General features: G+C 42.8%; 1 protein-coding gene across 7 annotated transcripts in view; it reads right to left on the bottom strand.

Moving 5' to 3' along the window:
- Nucleotides 1-13,906, bottom strand: part of ift88 (intraflagellar transport 88 homolog) — a 171,149-nt gene that overhangs the window by 11,640 nt on the left and 145,603 nt on the right. For all 7 annotated transcript variants that reach the window (XM_068033663.1, XM_068033661.1, XM_068033665.1 and 4 more), the window contains one exon: nucleotides 620-733. In XM_068033663.1, the coding sequence (XP_067889764.1) occupies nucleotides 620-733 (114 nt within the window). The remainder of the gene's footprint in view (nucleotides 1-619; nucleotides 734-13,906) is intronic.

The following is a 13,906-nucleotide window of genomic DNA, read 5'->3' on the forward strand; positions in this document are numbered from 1 at the left end:
GTTGTTTCAGGAGTGAATAGGAAAGCATTTCCTGCACATCTGTTGGCCAGTTTTAATATTCGTGCACTGCATCAGTCCACTGACATCTGTGATGTCATAATCTCACTCTTTCAACCTCTTCAGGTTGTGCAGGGACACACATGCACGTGTCACTCCAGTTGCCCCATACCACGTGGGCCAGCTGTGTCTCCCACACTTCAACTTTGCAGGTATATCTGTGTAGCACTGCTAGAACCAGCACTACACAAATGAATTTCGCGGCCACAAAATGTCACAGACTGTTGCAAAATCTTATCAGAAGTGTTACAGGTGCTACAAGCAAAATGGCAGGGCATTTCAATTTTAATAAATCATAGTAATATCATAGATTGTTTTACAGATTCTAGATACAAAAGGAAATTTTCTCCTTAATGGCAAAAAATCTTCCTTTAATTAATATGAAACACCTGCTACTCACATAGAATACCAAAAGTCTTACACATGTGGGAAGTACAGACCTATTTATTCACTTTGCCTAATGATCACTGTACAATGCAATATGCTTTTCTGCATCACCAGTATGTATAAAGAGAGACTCTATACACAACATAAAGAAAAGGAGAAAGAACCATGTACTTGCCTATATCTTTATTAATGCTGGTTTCATAAGGATCATTAACCCCAGGCAGCGACTTCAACTTGGCACTCATCCGTTCTCCTTTGGCACTAGTAACATAGTTACTTTGTCCATTTTCTGAAATAATGCAGGACAGGCTGAAATGGAAATATGCTCACAAAAATGGGAAGTTGAACCCATACATTAATTTTAAGCAGGTGCATTGGCAGTCTGAGGGTAGAAATTCGTCTCCGGTGGTGGCACAAAATGGGTAGTATCTGATTAGCAGCCTGTTATACACAGCACCTACGACCCATTTTATGTCACCACCTGAGACGAATTTCTACCCCTCAGAGTAGTAATACTTTACGCTAAGGTCTATAAGGTGTCTTCTGAAGCTAGTATAGCTAACATGCCAAATGACTATTCTACAGGTTTCAATCACAACTTTCTCACTGCGTGAATATTGTATTTTCAAAATCAGTTACGGCTGATTAAAGATAATTTAAAAGGTCAAATAAGCCATCGATGCAAACTATTATATTGAAAGGTTATCAACAGAGAATTCTCTACCACTGGCTGGGTAGGACTCAGATAAACTCAGACCTATTAGAATTTCTGGGTAAGATTGCAAAATATGATCTATTTGAAGGTAGATTACTCTACAAACAACAATTAAATTGGCAATCTCAAACTCCAAACAATCTATATTCAATCCTCTGGTACATCATATGAGGAAGTGGGTCTTAAGTGTTGTACTCGCATAGCATTTCAAAACATAAATATATAACAGAGAATACTAATCAATGAGAAGCCCAATTTAAATGAACACATTCCTGCATTTTGCTAAGTTCTTGCATTGTGCACAAGTTCAAAATGATGCATACTTTATTCATGACGGTAATACAATATGCAAGATTGTATCATGTCGATATTCATACTTCCAACATCTGTGAGCTTGGATGAATTTGAAATTTCTAAAAACATTATATAATAATTTTACACTGCAGTTTAAAAAAATACACATCAAGTAAACGACAGATAAATTACAAGCTAGCGGAACCCCTAAAGATTGGGAATGTATTTCATAACTCCACACACGTATGTCATAATGACTTCAGGATCTCATATATATGTCCTAGCCATTTTAATAAACTGAAAGCATACCATAGAATCTAAATGCTTGAAACCAGAGAACTTGATACCGCAGTGAATTATCACAGTGCCCTTTCAATTCTGAGAGTTATGTTTAAATGCAATCCAAATTGAAGCGATTAAAGTCATCTGTGCTCATTAGAAGGTTCCTATATGAAATGAGCTACAAGTATTTACTCACTTTCTACCAGATGAAGCTGACAGCAGAATTTATGAATAAATTGGCAGAATCATTCAGAGGTTTCAAGCAGTAGAAGTAATAAAATTACATTATTTTGACAAGGTTCATGATATTTGTTGCTGTTGTGGGATCTGAATAGATGATGCAAGTGTATACCTCTCAGCATAAAGTACTCCACACCTATATAATATTCAGTAAATGTCATTTAATAGAAGATACCATTGTACTTTCCCCACACTCTCTTTCTCCTCTAAACACAGCGCTTATGTTGATTTCCAATCATATTATCATCTGTCAGTTAGACAAAAACTAAGCAGAAAAATGAAGTGTTTATTTTGGCTACTGCAGAAATAGAGTCATAGAGTTATACAGCACAGAAACAGGCCCTTCGGCCCATCATGTCTGTGTCGGCCATTAAGCACCTATCTATTCTAATCCCATTTTCCAGCACTTGGCCCGTAGCCTTGTATGCTATGGCGTTTCAAGTACTCATCTAAATATTTCTTAAATGTTGTGAGGGTTCCTGCCTCGAGCACCCCTTCAGGCAGTGTGTTCCAGATTCCAACCACCCTCTGGGTGAAAAAAATTTTCCTCAAATCCAAAAATTCTTCAATATTGTTCATCAGAACACAGTTTTCAGGAACATTACTAGCTTGAGGAACATTTGACTACCCCACTAAAGTATAATTACAACTATTCAAATAAACAAGCAAGCAAAGCTTTGAAAGAAGGTGACCAATAGGGAATCTCATAGAAGGATACAACACATTAAGAGGAATTAATAAAGTTAATTCATAGCACTATTTCAACATATTCCAGGATACTAGAATGAGGGGGCATAAGGTAAAATTGGTGAAAGGACAATATAGGATAAATATCAGGAAGCATTTCATGAAAAAAGTTATCAATTGGAATGGTCTTCCATGTAGGGTAATGGATGTTAAAACTTTTAAGAGACAGTTGGATCATGTGATGAGGGAAATTAACATACCAAACCTCCTTCCTCCTGTCTGTCCAGTGATTTTGTGTGGATATATAAGACACAGGTTCTACCACTAGAAGGCACCACAACCAAAAATTTGTGTTTTAAAACCTAATTAAAGGTTCAGTTAAATGTGAATTTAAGCAAAGTCTTACGGCATCCCAAAGCACTTCATAGTCACTAAGGGACCTCTGAAGTGTGGTTACTCATGAATCAATCTGCGCACAGCAAGGTATCACGAACAATAATGAGATAACCAGATCATCTGTTTTAGTGATGTTGGTGAAGGATTAAAGGTTGGCCTGGACACTTGAGAGAATGCCCCTGCTCTTCTTCCAAATAGTGCCATGGGAATTTTTTTACACCCAAGAGGGCAGATGGGGCTGAGTTTAATGTCTCACCCGAAAGGTGGCATCTCCAACAATACAGCACTCCCTTGGTACTGCGCTGAAGTGATGGCCAAAGTGTCTGAAGGGTACTTGAAACCATAACCTTCTGACTCAGAGGCGCAGCCAAGACAAACTGCTAAGGTTCGAGATGGATTTTCCAGACACAGTAGCACACTGTGCATTTATCTACTGAGACCCTGGGACAGACTGGAATTCTTTGCTTGCATTATGTAAATGTCTGTCGTGAATGGAATGCTTTATTTCACAAAGATTATATTCAGGACTAAGGAAGAAATTAAAACTTGGGGAGGCACAGGGTTGGTTGGCATCCTTCCATCTACGAAAGATGATGGACATGCAGCAAATAATCCATTTAGGTGGGGTGTCTTCTCTTGGTGCAGCTTTGTTGATGGCTGTGAAGACCAACTCTTGAGAGGCAGGTTCTGCCACAAGTGCTGCAAATGAAGCTGCCAAGTGACGCTGTGAGTTGTTGTTTTTGATGTCGGCGCCTGTTGCCAAGCTGCTGTAGCAACTGGTCCTTGTGACAGTGCACACCAGTCCACAGGATGTGCCGCCATTTCCATCTTTCGTCAGCTAGCGACTCCCAAGTACAACAGTCAACATTTAGGGGCTTCATGTCACGTTTGCAAGCATCCTTGAAGCGGAGCTTTGGGCGCCCCACTGGTCGTCTGGTCCCGGCTACCTCACCATACAGAATGTCCTTGGGTATGTGACCATCTTCCATCCTGCGGACATGTCCAATCCACCGAAGCCGCCTCTGTTTGATTAGTCCCAACACACTTGGGAGTTCTGCCTTTGAGAGGATTGCTGCATTTGTGATTTTATCCTGCTAGGCTGCAGACAACCAAGATGAAAGTTATTGAGCTTCTTTTCCTGGTAGCTGTAAGTTGTCCATGGTTCACATCCATACAGCAAGGTGCTGAGAACACAAGCCTTAGAAACCATCCTAAAGGACAGCTTGGTGTTATCCCATGTGCATTTTGCAAGTTGGCCAAAGGTGGTAGCTGCTTTCCCTATGCGTATATCGAACTCTGCATCAAGGGACAGACTGACTGTCACTGTGAACCCAAGGTAGCAGAATTTGTTAACCACTTCCAGTGGGGTGTTATTTAGTGCGATCAGGGGTGTAGATGCAATACCTTGTCCCATGACCATGGTTTTCTTGACGCTTATAGTCAAGGAGAACAAGTTACAGGCATGAGAGAGACAGTCCATGAGTCTTTGTACCTGAGTTTCCATGTGAGTGACTAGCGCAGCATCATCAGTGAAGAGGAGTTCTCTGATCAGGACACAATGTGTTTCTGTCTTCGCTTTCAGTCTTGATAGATTGTCGAGCTTGCCATCTGACCTAGTGTGCAAGTAGACTCCTTCCATAACTGCAGGGAAGGCAAAGGTCAGGAGGATGGAGAAGAAGATGCCTAACAGAGTTTATTCCTACTCTTTGTTTCCCGTCTGCTAACCAGTTCTCTATCCATGTCAGTACCTTACCCCCAATCCCATGTGCTTTAATTTTGCACGCTGATCTCCTATGTGGGACCTTATCGAAAGCCTTCTGAAAGTCCAAATACACCACATCCACTAATTCTCCCTTATCTATTCTACCAGTTACATCCTCAAAAAATTCCAGTAGATTTGTCAAGCATGATTTCCCTTTTGTAAATCCGTGTCGACTTTGTCCGATCCTGTCATTGTTTTCCAAGTGCTCTGCTATTACATCTTTTATAATGAACTCTAGCATTTTCCCCACTACTGATGTCAGGCTAAACGGTCTATAATTCCCTATTTTCTCTCTGCCTCCTTTTTTAAATAGTGGGGTTACATTAGCTACCCTCCAATCCATTGGAACTGTTCCAGAGTCTATAGAATTTAGAAAATGACCAGCAATGCACCTACTATCTCTAGGGCCACTTCCTTAAGTACTCTGGGATGTAGATTATCAGGCTTGGGGGATTTATCGGCCTTCAATCCCATCAATTTCCCTAACACCATTTCCCTACTAATACTGATTTCATACAGTTCCTCCTTCTCACTAGACCCTATGTTCCCCAACATTTCTGGGAGGTAATTTGCGTCCTCCTTTGTGAAGACAGAACCAAAGTGTGTGTTTAATTGGTCTGTCATTTCTTTGTTCTCCATTATAAATTCCCCCATTTCTGACTGTAAGGGACCCACATTTGTCTTCACTAATCTTTTTCTCTTCACATATCAATAGAAGCTTTTACAGTCAGTTTTTATGTTCTCTGCAAGCTTACTCTCATACTCTATTTTCCCCTTCTTAATCAATCCCTTTGTCCTCCTTTGCTGAATTCTAAACTGCTCCCAATCTTCAGGTTTGCTGTTTGTTCTGGCCATTTTATATTTCTCCTCCTTGGATCTAATACTATCCCTAATTTCTTTTGTAAGCCACGGTTGAGCCACCCTTCCTGTTTTATTTTTGCGCCAGTCGGGAATGAAAAATTGTTGTAATTCATCCATGCGCTCTTTAAATGCTAGCCATTGCCTATCCACTGTCAACCCTCTAAGTAACGTTCCCCAATCTATCATCGCCAACTTGCACCTCATACCTTCATAGTTTCCTTTATTTAGATTCAGGACCCTAGTCTCTGGATCAACTCTCTCACTCTCCATCTTAATGAAGAATTCTATCATGTTATTGTCACTCTTCCCCAAGGGACCCCACACAAGATTGTTAACTAATTCTTTCTCATTACATAATACCCAGTCTAGGATGGCCTGTTCTCTAGTTGGTTCCTCAATGTATAGGTCCAAAAAACCAATATACGCACTCCAGGAATTCCTCCTCTACAGTATTATTGCTAATTTGGTTTGCCCAATCTATATGTAGATTAAAATCACCCATAATCAGTTGCACCCTTATTGCATGCGTCTCCAATTTCCTGTTTAATGCCATCCTCTACATCACCACTGCTGTTTGGGGGTCTATATACAACCCCCACCAACGTTTTCTGCCCCTTGTTGTTTCTTAGCTCCACCCATACAGATTCCACATCAGGATTCTCTGAGCTAATATCCTTCCTCGCCATTGTATTGATTTCCTCTTTTACTAACAATGCTACTCCACCTCCTTTCCGTTTTTGCCTGTCCTTCCTAAATATTGAATACCCTTGGATGTTCAGTTCCCATCCTTGGTCACCCTGCGGCCATGTCTCCGTAATCACAACTATATCATATCCATTTACATCTATTTGCATGGCTAATTCGCCTACCTTATTACGAATACTCCGTGCATTGAGACACAATGACTTTAGGTTTGCCTTCTTAACATTCTTAGTCATCTTCATATTATTTCACACCAGGCCCTATTTGTTTCTTGCCCTTGATTTCTATGCCTTCCACTTTTGCCTGCTTGTTTCCTGTCTTTCTTTTCTATCCTTATTTCCTCCTCCTCAGTCTCCCCACTCAGGTTCCCATCCCCCTGCCACTCGAGTTTAAATCCTCCCCAACAGCACTAGCAAACACCCCCGCGAGGACATTGGGACCGGTTCTGGGGAAGGTGGGACCTGTACAAGAGGGACGGGTTACACCCAGGCTGGAATGGAACCAATGACCTCGCGGGGGCGTTTGCTAGTGCTGTTGGGGAGGATTGTACTGCTTGTACAGGTCCCACCTTCCCCAGAACCGGTCCCAATGTCCCAGGCATCTAAATCCCTCCCCTCTTGCACCATTTCTCCAGCCACGCATTCATCTGGTCTATTCTTCTGTTCCTATACTCACTAACACGTGGCACAGGAAGTAATCCTGAGATTACCACCTTTGAGGTCTTGCTTTTTAATTTAGCTCCTAACTCCTTAAATTCATCTTGCAGGACCTCATCCCTTTTTCTACCTATGTCATTGGTACCGACATGTACCACGACCACTGGCTGTTCACCCTCCCCTTTCAGAATGTCCTGCAGCCGCTCTGAGATATCCTCGACTTTAGCACCAGGAAGGCAACATACCATCCTGGAGTCTTGTTTGCGGCCACGACGCCTGTCTGCTCTCCTTACAATTGAATCTCCTATCACTATGGCTCTCCCAGTCTTTCCCCACCCACCCCCCCCGCTGTGCAGCAGAGCCATCCGTGGAGCCACGAACTTGGCTGTTGCTGCTTTCCTTTGGGAGGCCATCCCCCCCAACAGTATTCAAAGTGATAAATCTGTTTGAGAGGGGGATGGCCACAGGGGACTCCTGCACTACCTGCCTGCACCTACAACTCCACCTGGTGGTCACCCATCCCTTTTCTGCCTGTGTAGCCATCACCTCGGTGTGACCACCTCGCTAAACGTGCTATCCATGACATCCTCAGCATTGCGGATGCTCTACAGTGAATCCACCCGCAGCTCCAGCTCCGTAATGCGGGTAGCCAGTAGCTGCAGATGGATACACTTCCTGCACACATGGTCGTCAGGGGCACTGGAAGCGTCCCTGATTTCTCACATAGCGCAGGAGGAGTACAACACGCGTGCGAGCTCTCCTGCCATGACTTACCTTTAGATTAATTAGTTACTCTCTATAAAAAATACTAATTACAGTAGGGGCCTTGTTCTACTCCAAACACTACCTAATAAACTATAGTTCTTAATAAATTACACTAATTTTTTAAAAAAACACACTTTAGTAGTACTCACCTTATCACTTATACGGTAGGTTTTGAGGCTTTTTAAAAAAAAACTTTCCCTTTTTTTTTAAAGCTATTTAAATGCACTAACAGCTGTTACTTACCCAACCAATCACCTTGACTGCAGCGAAAACAACCATAACAAAAGGCAGATGTATCACAAATCTGACCTTCATGATTTTACAAAGCAAAATCAGATTTGGACAAACATTACCAGAGTATGAGTGACAAAGTTATAAATTATCCATACCTAATTAATGCTCCACCAATCCTGGATACGTAGTTTGTCAGAAGATACAATGGCAGTGTCAGGGCTGGTTGATCCGTATGACATCAATATTTATAGAATGCAAGTTCATGATCAATACTTATTTAGCTGCCTATTTGCCAACCCACATAGGTAGTCTGTTCGCAACTTTGGTGTCACATTTGACCCTGAGCACATTCCAACCACATGTTCGCGCCATCACTAAGACTATTTTCACCTCCGTGACATCACCTGACTTCGCCCTGTCTCAACTCATCTGCTGCTGAAACCCTCATTCATGCCTTTGCTACCTCTAGTCATGACTACTCCAATGCATATCTTGCTGGTCTCCCAAACTCTACCCTCTATAAACTTGAGGTCATCCAAAATGCTGCTGCCTGTGTCTTAACTCACACCAAGTCCTGTTCACTTATCACCCCTGTGCTCGCTGACCTACATTGGCGCCTAGTCAAATAACGTCTTGATTTTAAAATTCACATCCTTGCTTTCAAATCCCTCCACCGCTTCGCCCCTCTCTATCTCTGTAATCTCCTCCAGCTCCAAAACCCTCCAAGATATCTGCGCTTATCTAATTCTGGCCTCTTGAGAATCCCCGGTTTAACTGCTCCACCATTGGTGGCTGTGCCTAGGCCCTAAGCTCTGGAAGCTCCCTCCCTAAACCTCTCCACATTTCTACCTTTCTTTCCTTCTTTAAGACACTCCTTAAAATCTACCTCTTTGACCAAGCTTTTGGTCATCTGCCCTAATATCTCCTTCTGTGGCCCGGTGTCATATTTTGTTTTATAATGCTCCTGTGAAGTGCCTTGGGACTTTTGATTATGTTAAAGGTGCTATATAAATACAAGTTGTTCTTGTAGTCATGCCCGAGTCAAATATGAGATTGAAAAGTGCAGAGGCACTTATTGCAATATTGTTGCTGATTTTTTCTAATTACTCATCATTTTACTCCTTGTACCAAAATGTAATGAATCTGCACTTTTTTGCATCCTACATTTGAGTACTGAATGATAAATTTGTAACTTGTAGGGAATTTCCTGCTAATATTTGATCCTGCTTACAGGGATTAGACACATTTAGTGATGTTAGTATTGCAGAGGAATTCAGATAATGATTCTCAAGGTATTCTGAACAAATAAACTTGTGACCATTCTTTTATCTGAAGAGGAATCTAAACTTGGATCACTGAGGTAACATAGGATGATTTTCAATTCTTGGGTCTCTTATCTTTCTGTGTTAATGATTTGCAGCCAAGTAACAGTTCACATTAACTGACAAAACACAACAATTTAGATTTATATCGCATTTTTAAAATTACAAAATATTCTAAGTTGGGGAAAGAGTAGAAAGTATAAGTAGGAATTGAGTGAGAGGATGGGAAGGTAGCGCCAAAGAGATAGGTTTTAAGGAAGCTTTTCAATGTAAAAAAAGATGTAGCGCAGTAGAGGGTTTCAGGGAGGGAGTTCCAAAGTGTTGGCAAATTGGCCGAAAGCTCTGCCACAAATAGTTGAGTAGAGATAGAGGAAATGTGTAACAGAGCAGAAATGGAAGAGACCTATTGGTAAAGAAGACTGAAGAGGTACAGCTTGTGGAAGGGTTTGAAAATGAGGATTTTGAAATCAATGCACTAAGGGATGGGAGCCAGTGGAGACTGGAAAGGAAACTGGGATTTGGTGCAAGAGAGTATGTAGGCATGGAATTTCTCATTGAGTTTGAATTTATGTAGGATGAGGTTTGGGAGTCAATCAAGGAGGAGCAAAATTGAGTCTGGAGATAACAAAGAAATGAATGATGCTTTAAGTGACAGTAGGGGTGAGTTAGAGATAATGACAGGAAATGTTTCAGAGGAGAAAGTAAACATTCTTGGTGCTGGACTGGATATGGGGTTTGAGGCTGTCCACAAAAGGCAGGACAAATCTAATCCAGTCAATAATGGTCCCATTCGTCTACTCTCAATAATCAGCAAAGTGATGGAAGGTTTGATAGTGCTATCAAGCAGCACTTACTCAGCAATAACCTGGTCACCAATGCTCAGTTTGAATTCCAGCAGGGCCATTTGGTTCATGGACAAAATAGCTGAATTCAAGAGGTGAGGTGAGAGTGTCTGCCCTTGACATCAAGGTAGCATTTGATCGAGTATAACATCAAGCAGCCTCAGCGAAATTGAAGTCAATGGGAAGTGGTGGGGGGGGGGGGGGGGGGGGTGAAAGAAGAACTCTTCAGTGGTTGCTGTCATCCCTAGTACAAAGGAAGATGGTTGTTGTTGTTGCAGGCTAATCATCTCAGCCCCAGGATATTGCTCCAGGAGTTCCTCAGGGTACTGTCCTCGGCCCAACCATCTTCAGCTGCTTCATCAATGACCTTCCTCCAACATAAGGTCAGAGTGGCGATGTTCGCTGATGACTGCAGTGTTCAGTACCATTTGCAACTCTTCAGATACTGAACCAGTCCGTGCCCGCATGCAGCAAGACCTGGGCAACATTCAAGCTTGGACTGACAAGTGGCAAGTAACATTTCTTGCCGCACAAGTGCCAGACAATGACCAATTCAAACAAGAGAGAGTCTAAATCATCTCCCATTGATCTTCAATGGCATTACCATCGCTGAATCTCCCACCATTAACATCCTGGGGGATCACCACTGACCAGAAACTTAAATGGGCCAGCCATACAAATACTGTGGCTACAAGAGCAGGTTAGAGTCACGGAGTTCTGCGGCGAGTAACTCACCTCCTGACTACACAAAACCTGTCCACCACCTACAAGGCACAAGTCAGGAGTGTGATGGAATACTCTGAACTTGCCTGGATGAGTGCAGCTCCAGCAACACTAAAGAAGCTCTAGAAGATGCACTGCAGCAGCTTGCTAAGGCTCCTTCGACAGCAACTTCCAAACCCGTGACATCTATCACCTAGAAGAACAAGGGCAGCAGATGCATGGGAACACCATTTCCTGCAAGTTCCCCTCCAAGTTACACACCATCTTGATTTGCAACTATATTGTTGCTACTTCACTGTCGCTGGGTCAAAATCCTGGAACTCTCTCCCTAACAGCACTGTGAGTGTACTTATACCACGTGGACTGCAGCAGTACAAGAAGATGGCTCACCACCACCTCCTCAGGGGCAAATAGGGATGGACAATAAACACTGGCCTTGCCAGTGATTCTCACATCCACGAATAAATAAAAAAACTCAGCTCAGAGATTGAAATGATCTTCAGCAGGTATCCGAGAATGGAAAATAAGATCAGAAGCCAGAGCAGGAGTATCTGATGGAGGCTGAATAGAATGGCTTCAGTCTTGCCACTGTGGAGCTGCAAACAATCAATGGATTCATATTAAAGAAAAAGTCAAACAGCCTGGTTACAGTCACATAATTAAAGATCATATTAAAGAGGTAATGCTGGGTATTATGGGCATACAGGTGAAAGCTGATCCTTTACTAAGACTGAAGGGCAACATATAAATGAGAAATAGAAATGAGTCAAAGATAGAATCTCTGTGCATACCATAAGTAACTGTGTCGGGAGCATGGGAAGAGAACCCAGTGTAGGAGATTATATGCTAAATAAGGTCAGAATCATGAAAAAACTGTGCCATGGAGGAGAGGCTTTGGAATAGGACGCTTCTCAAGATCTACACAGAAGCAAAGAAGACAAATCACAGTAATTGTAGTCAGGAATCTATCGGTGACTTTGACAAATGTGTTCTCAGTGCTATGAGCAGGACAGAAGGCTAACTGAAGGTATTTGACTAGCGATTGGCCAGTATGCAGTTGGGCGACGATGATGCATTCCAAAATCTTAGGGAAGAAAGGAAGGCTGGAAAAGGGATAGTAGCTAGACAGGATTGGAGGGATTAAGGGTGCTAGCCAAATGATATACTATGTCTCTGAGTATAATTTGTGTTCAGGCCTGTCAAAACAGACACAACTACACATGCATATTTTAAAATCAATTTAATCTTTATTAATGTATGATAGACCAAAAATTCCAGCAAAACAGCAGCATGACCATAGCAATAAGAGGATACTGCACTACAATCCCACTAATGGAAACCTTACCAACAGGATACAATGATTATCTGTCCTGGGAACAACACCAATAAAGGTTTTCTTTCTTCTGTAGAGGGTTTAATGTGGCTCTCTGCCCAGATGGATAACCTTTCCCATTATAACATTTCTTATCATTGCTATGTTACAGTATCTGCTGCAACTCCCTCTCTACTTTCACATGAACTTTATTACACTTGTCTGAGCAGATGGTGCCCCAATGCTGCTGATGTCATTGCAATTAGCACTGGAAACATCAATGACTATTCACTAGCATATTCTTTTCACTTTCTGATGCTATTTGACTGTAGCAGTCAATCAAGTTACACATCTACAGACCCCTTTCATACATCCAGCCTCAGCACTTCCCACATGGGCATTTACACGCTATCTGATTTGTTCCCACAAAAGCTTCATTCCAAATGACTCAGACATTGATTAGCTATTCTAAAACATCATGGTTAAAAACAACAGTATTGTTGTTCTTAAACAAAAAAGCTATTATTTCACACAATTACAATAAAAATACACAGCAATATTACACTAACAGTTCTCTTTGAAGAATCAATCAGACTTGCTGAAATGTCCCTGATTAACACTCTTCATCCTGGTCTCTGACATTTATCCAAGGTGTCATACAACAAAGGGAGACTTTCTAAGCAGAGGTTTTCAATCATGGGTTACAATGCCTACAGAAACAGAGCAGCAGATAGAGTTGATGACCATTGGGCCAAGGACAAGTGGCTGAGTGATCTGGAGCTGATTCAGGAGAGTCAAAGGAGTAGGAACTAGGGGGAAAATTTGGAGGCTGGGAAAGAATATAATCGGGCAGGATGGTGCGAGGGGAGGGACCCCACCACCTTCTTGCCTCCACCCAAATTGAGTCCGGGATGGGTAGGCCTGTGAATGTCCTTTCCACCCCGCTGCTAATTGAGGCCCTTAAGTCGGCAATTAATGCTCAATTAAGGGCCTCATCCTGCCGCCGGCGGAATTAGCCCAGCAGTGGGCGGGCCTTTTGCTGCACGGGAGCACGCCAAGCAAACCCATGCGGGTTGTTTGCGGGCTTTGGGGGGTGGGGTGTCCATCGTTAAAAGGCACCTTAACGAAGGACCCAGCATCGGGAAAGGGGAGGCCCGCAGAGAGCCACTGCCGTGCCCTTGCTACCAACCTCCCTACAACCCTCACCCCCACGATTCCCATCCCGCGAAACCCCTCTCACCCTGACTTATCAGTGGCCTGGTTCCAGCGCCTTGGGTCGCTGGTCTACCGGCAGCAGCCACCGTCTCTGCCGTGGTGCTGCTCAGTTAAAGAGCTGCCAGCCTCTGATTGGCTGGCAGCTGTCAGCAGGCGAGTCTTCTGTCGTGGGGGTCCTTGATCCCAGGGAAGGCCCGCTGTTGTCCACTTAAGTGCCTAATTGGCACTTCTGGCAGGCCTTTTCCAAAGGAGACAATGTGGGGCTCTTGTCAACACTTTTGCTGGTGATCAAGACACCCGTTGCCAGGACAAAATTCCAGCCTGGGTCTCATGGCAAAGAAATGTCTGGTGGAAGCTAAACAGAAATAGAAGATACTCTAGGGTGTTGAGAGGCCACACCAGGGATGGGGAAAAGTGGTTTGGGTGTGGTCAGCAAGGACAGAATGGATGGAAG

This window comes from Heterodontus francisci, chromosome 6 (assembly GCF_036365525.1).
Source record: "Heterodontus francisci isolate sHetFra1 chromosome 6, sHetFra1.hap1, whole genome shotgun sequence".
NCBI classification, from domain to species: domain Eukaryota; kingdom Metazoa; phylum Chordata; class Chondrichthyes; order Heterodontiformes; family Heterodontidae; genus Heterodontus; species Heterodontus francisci.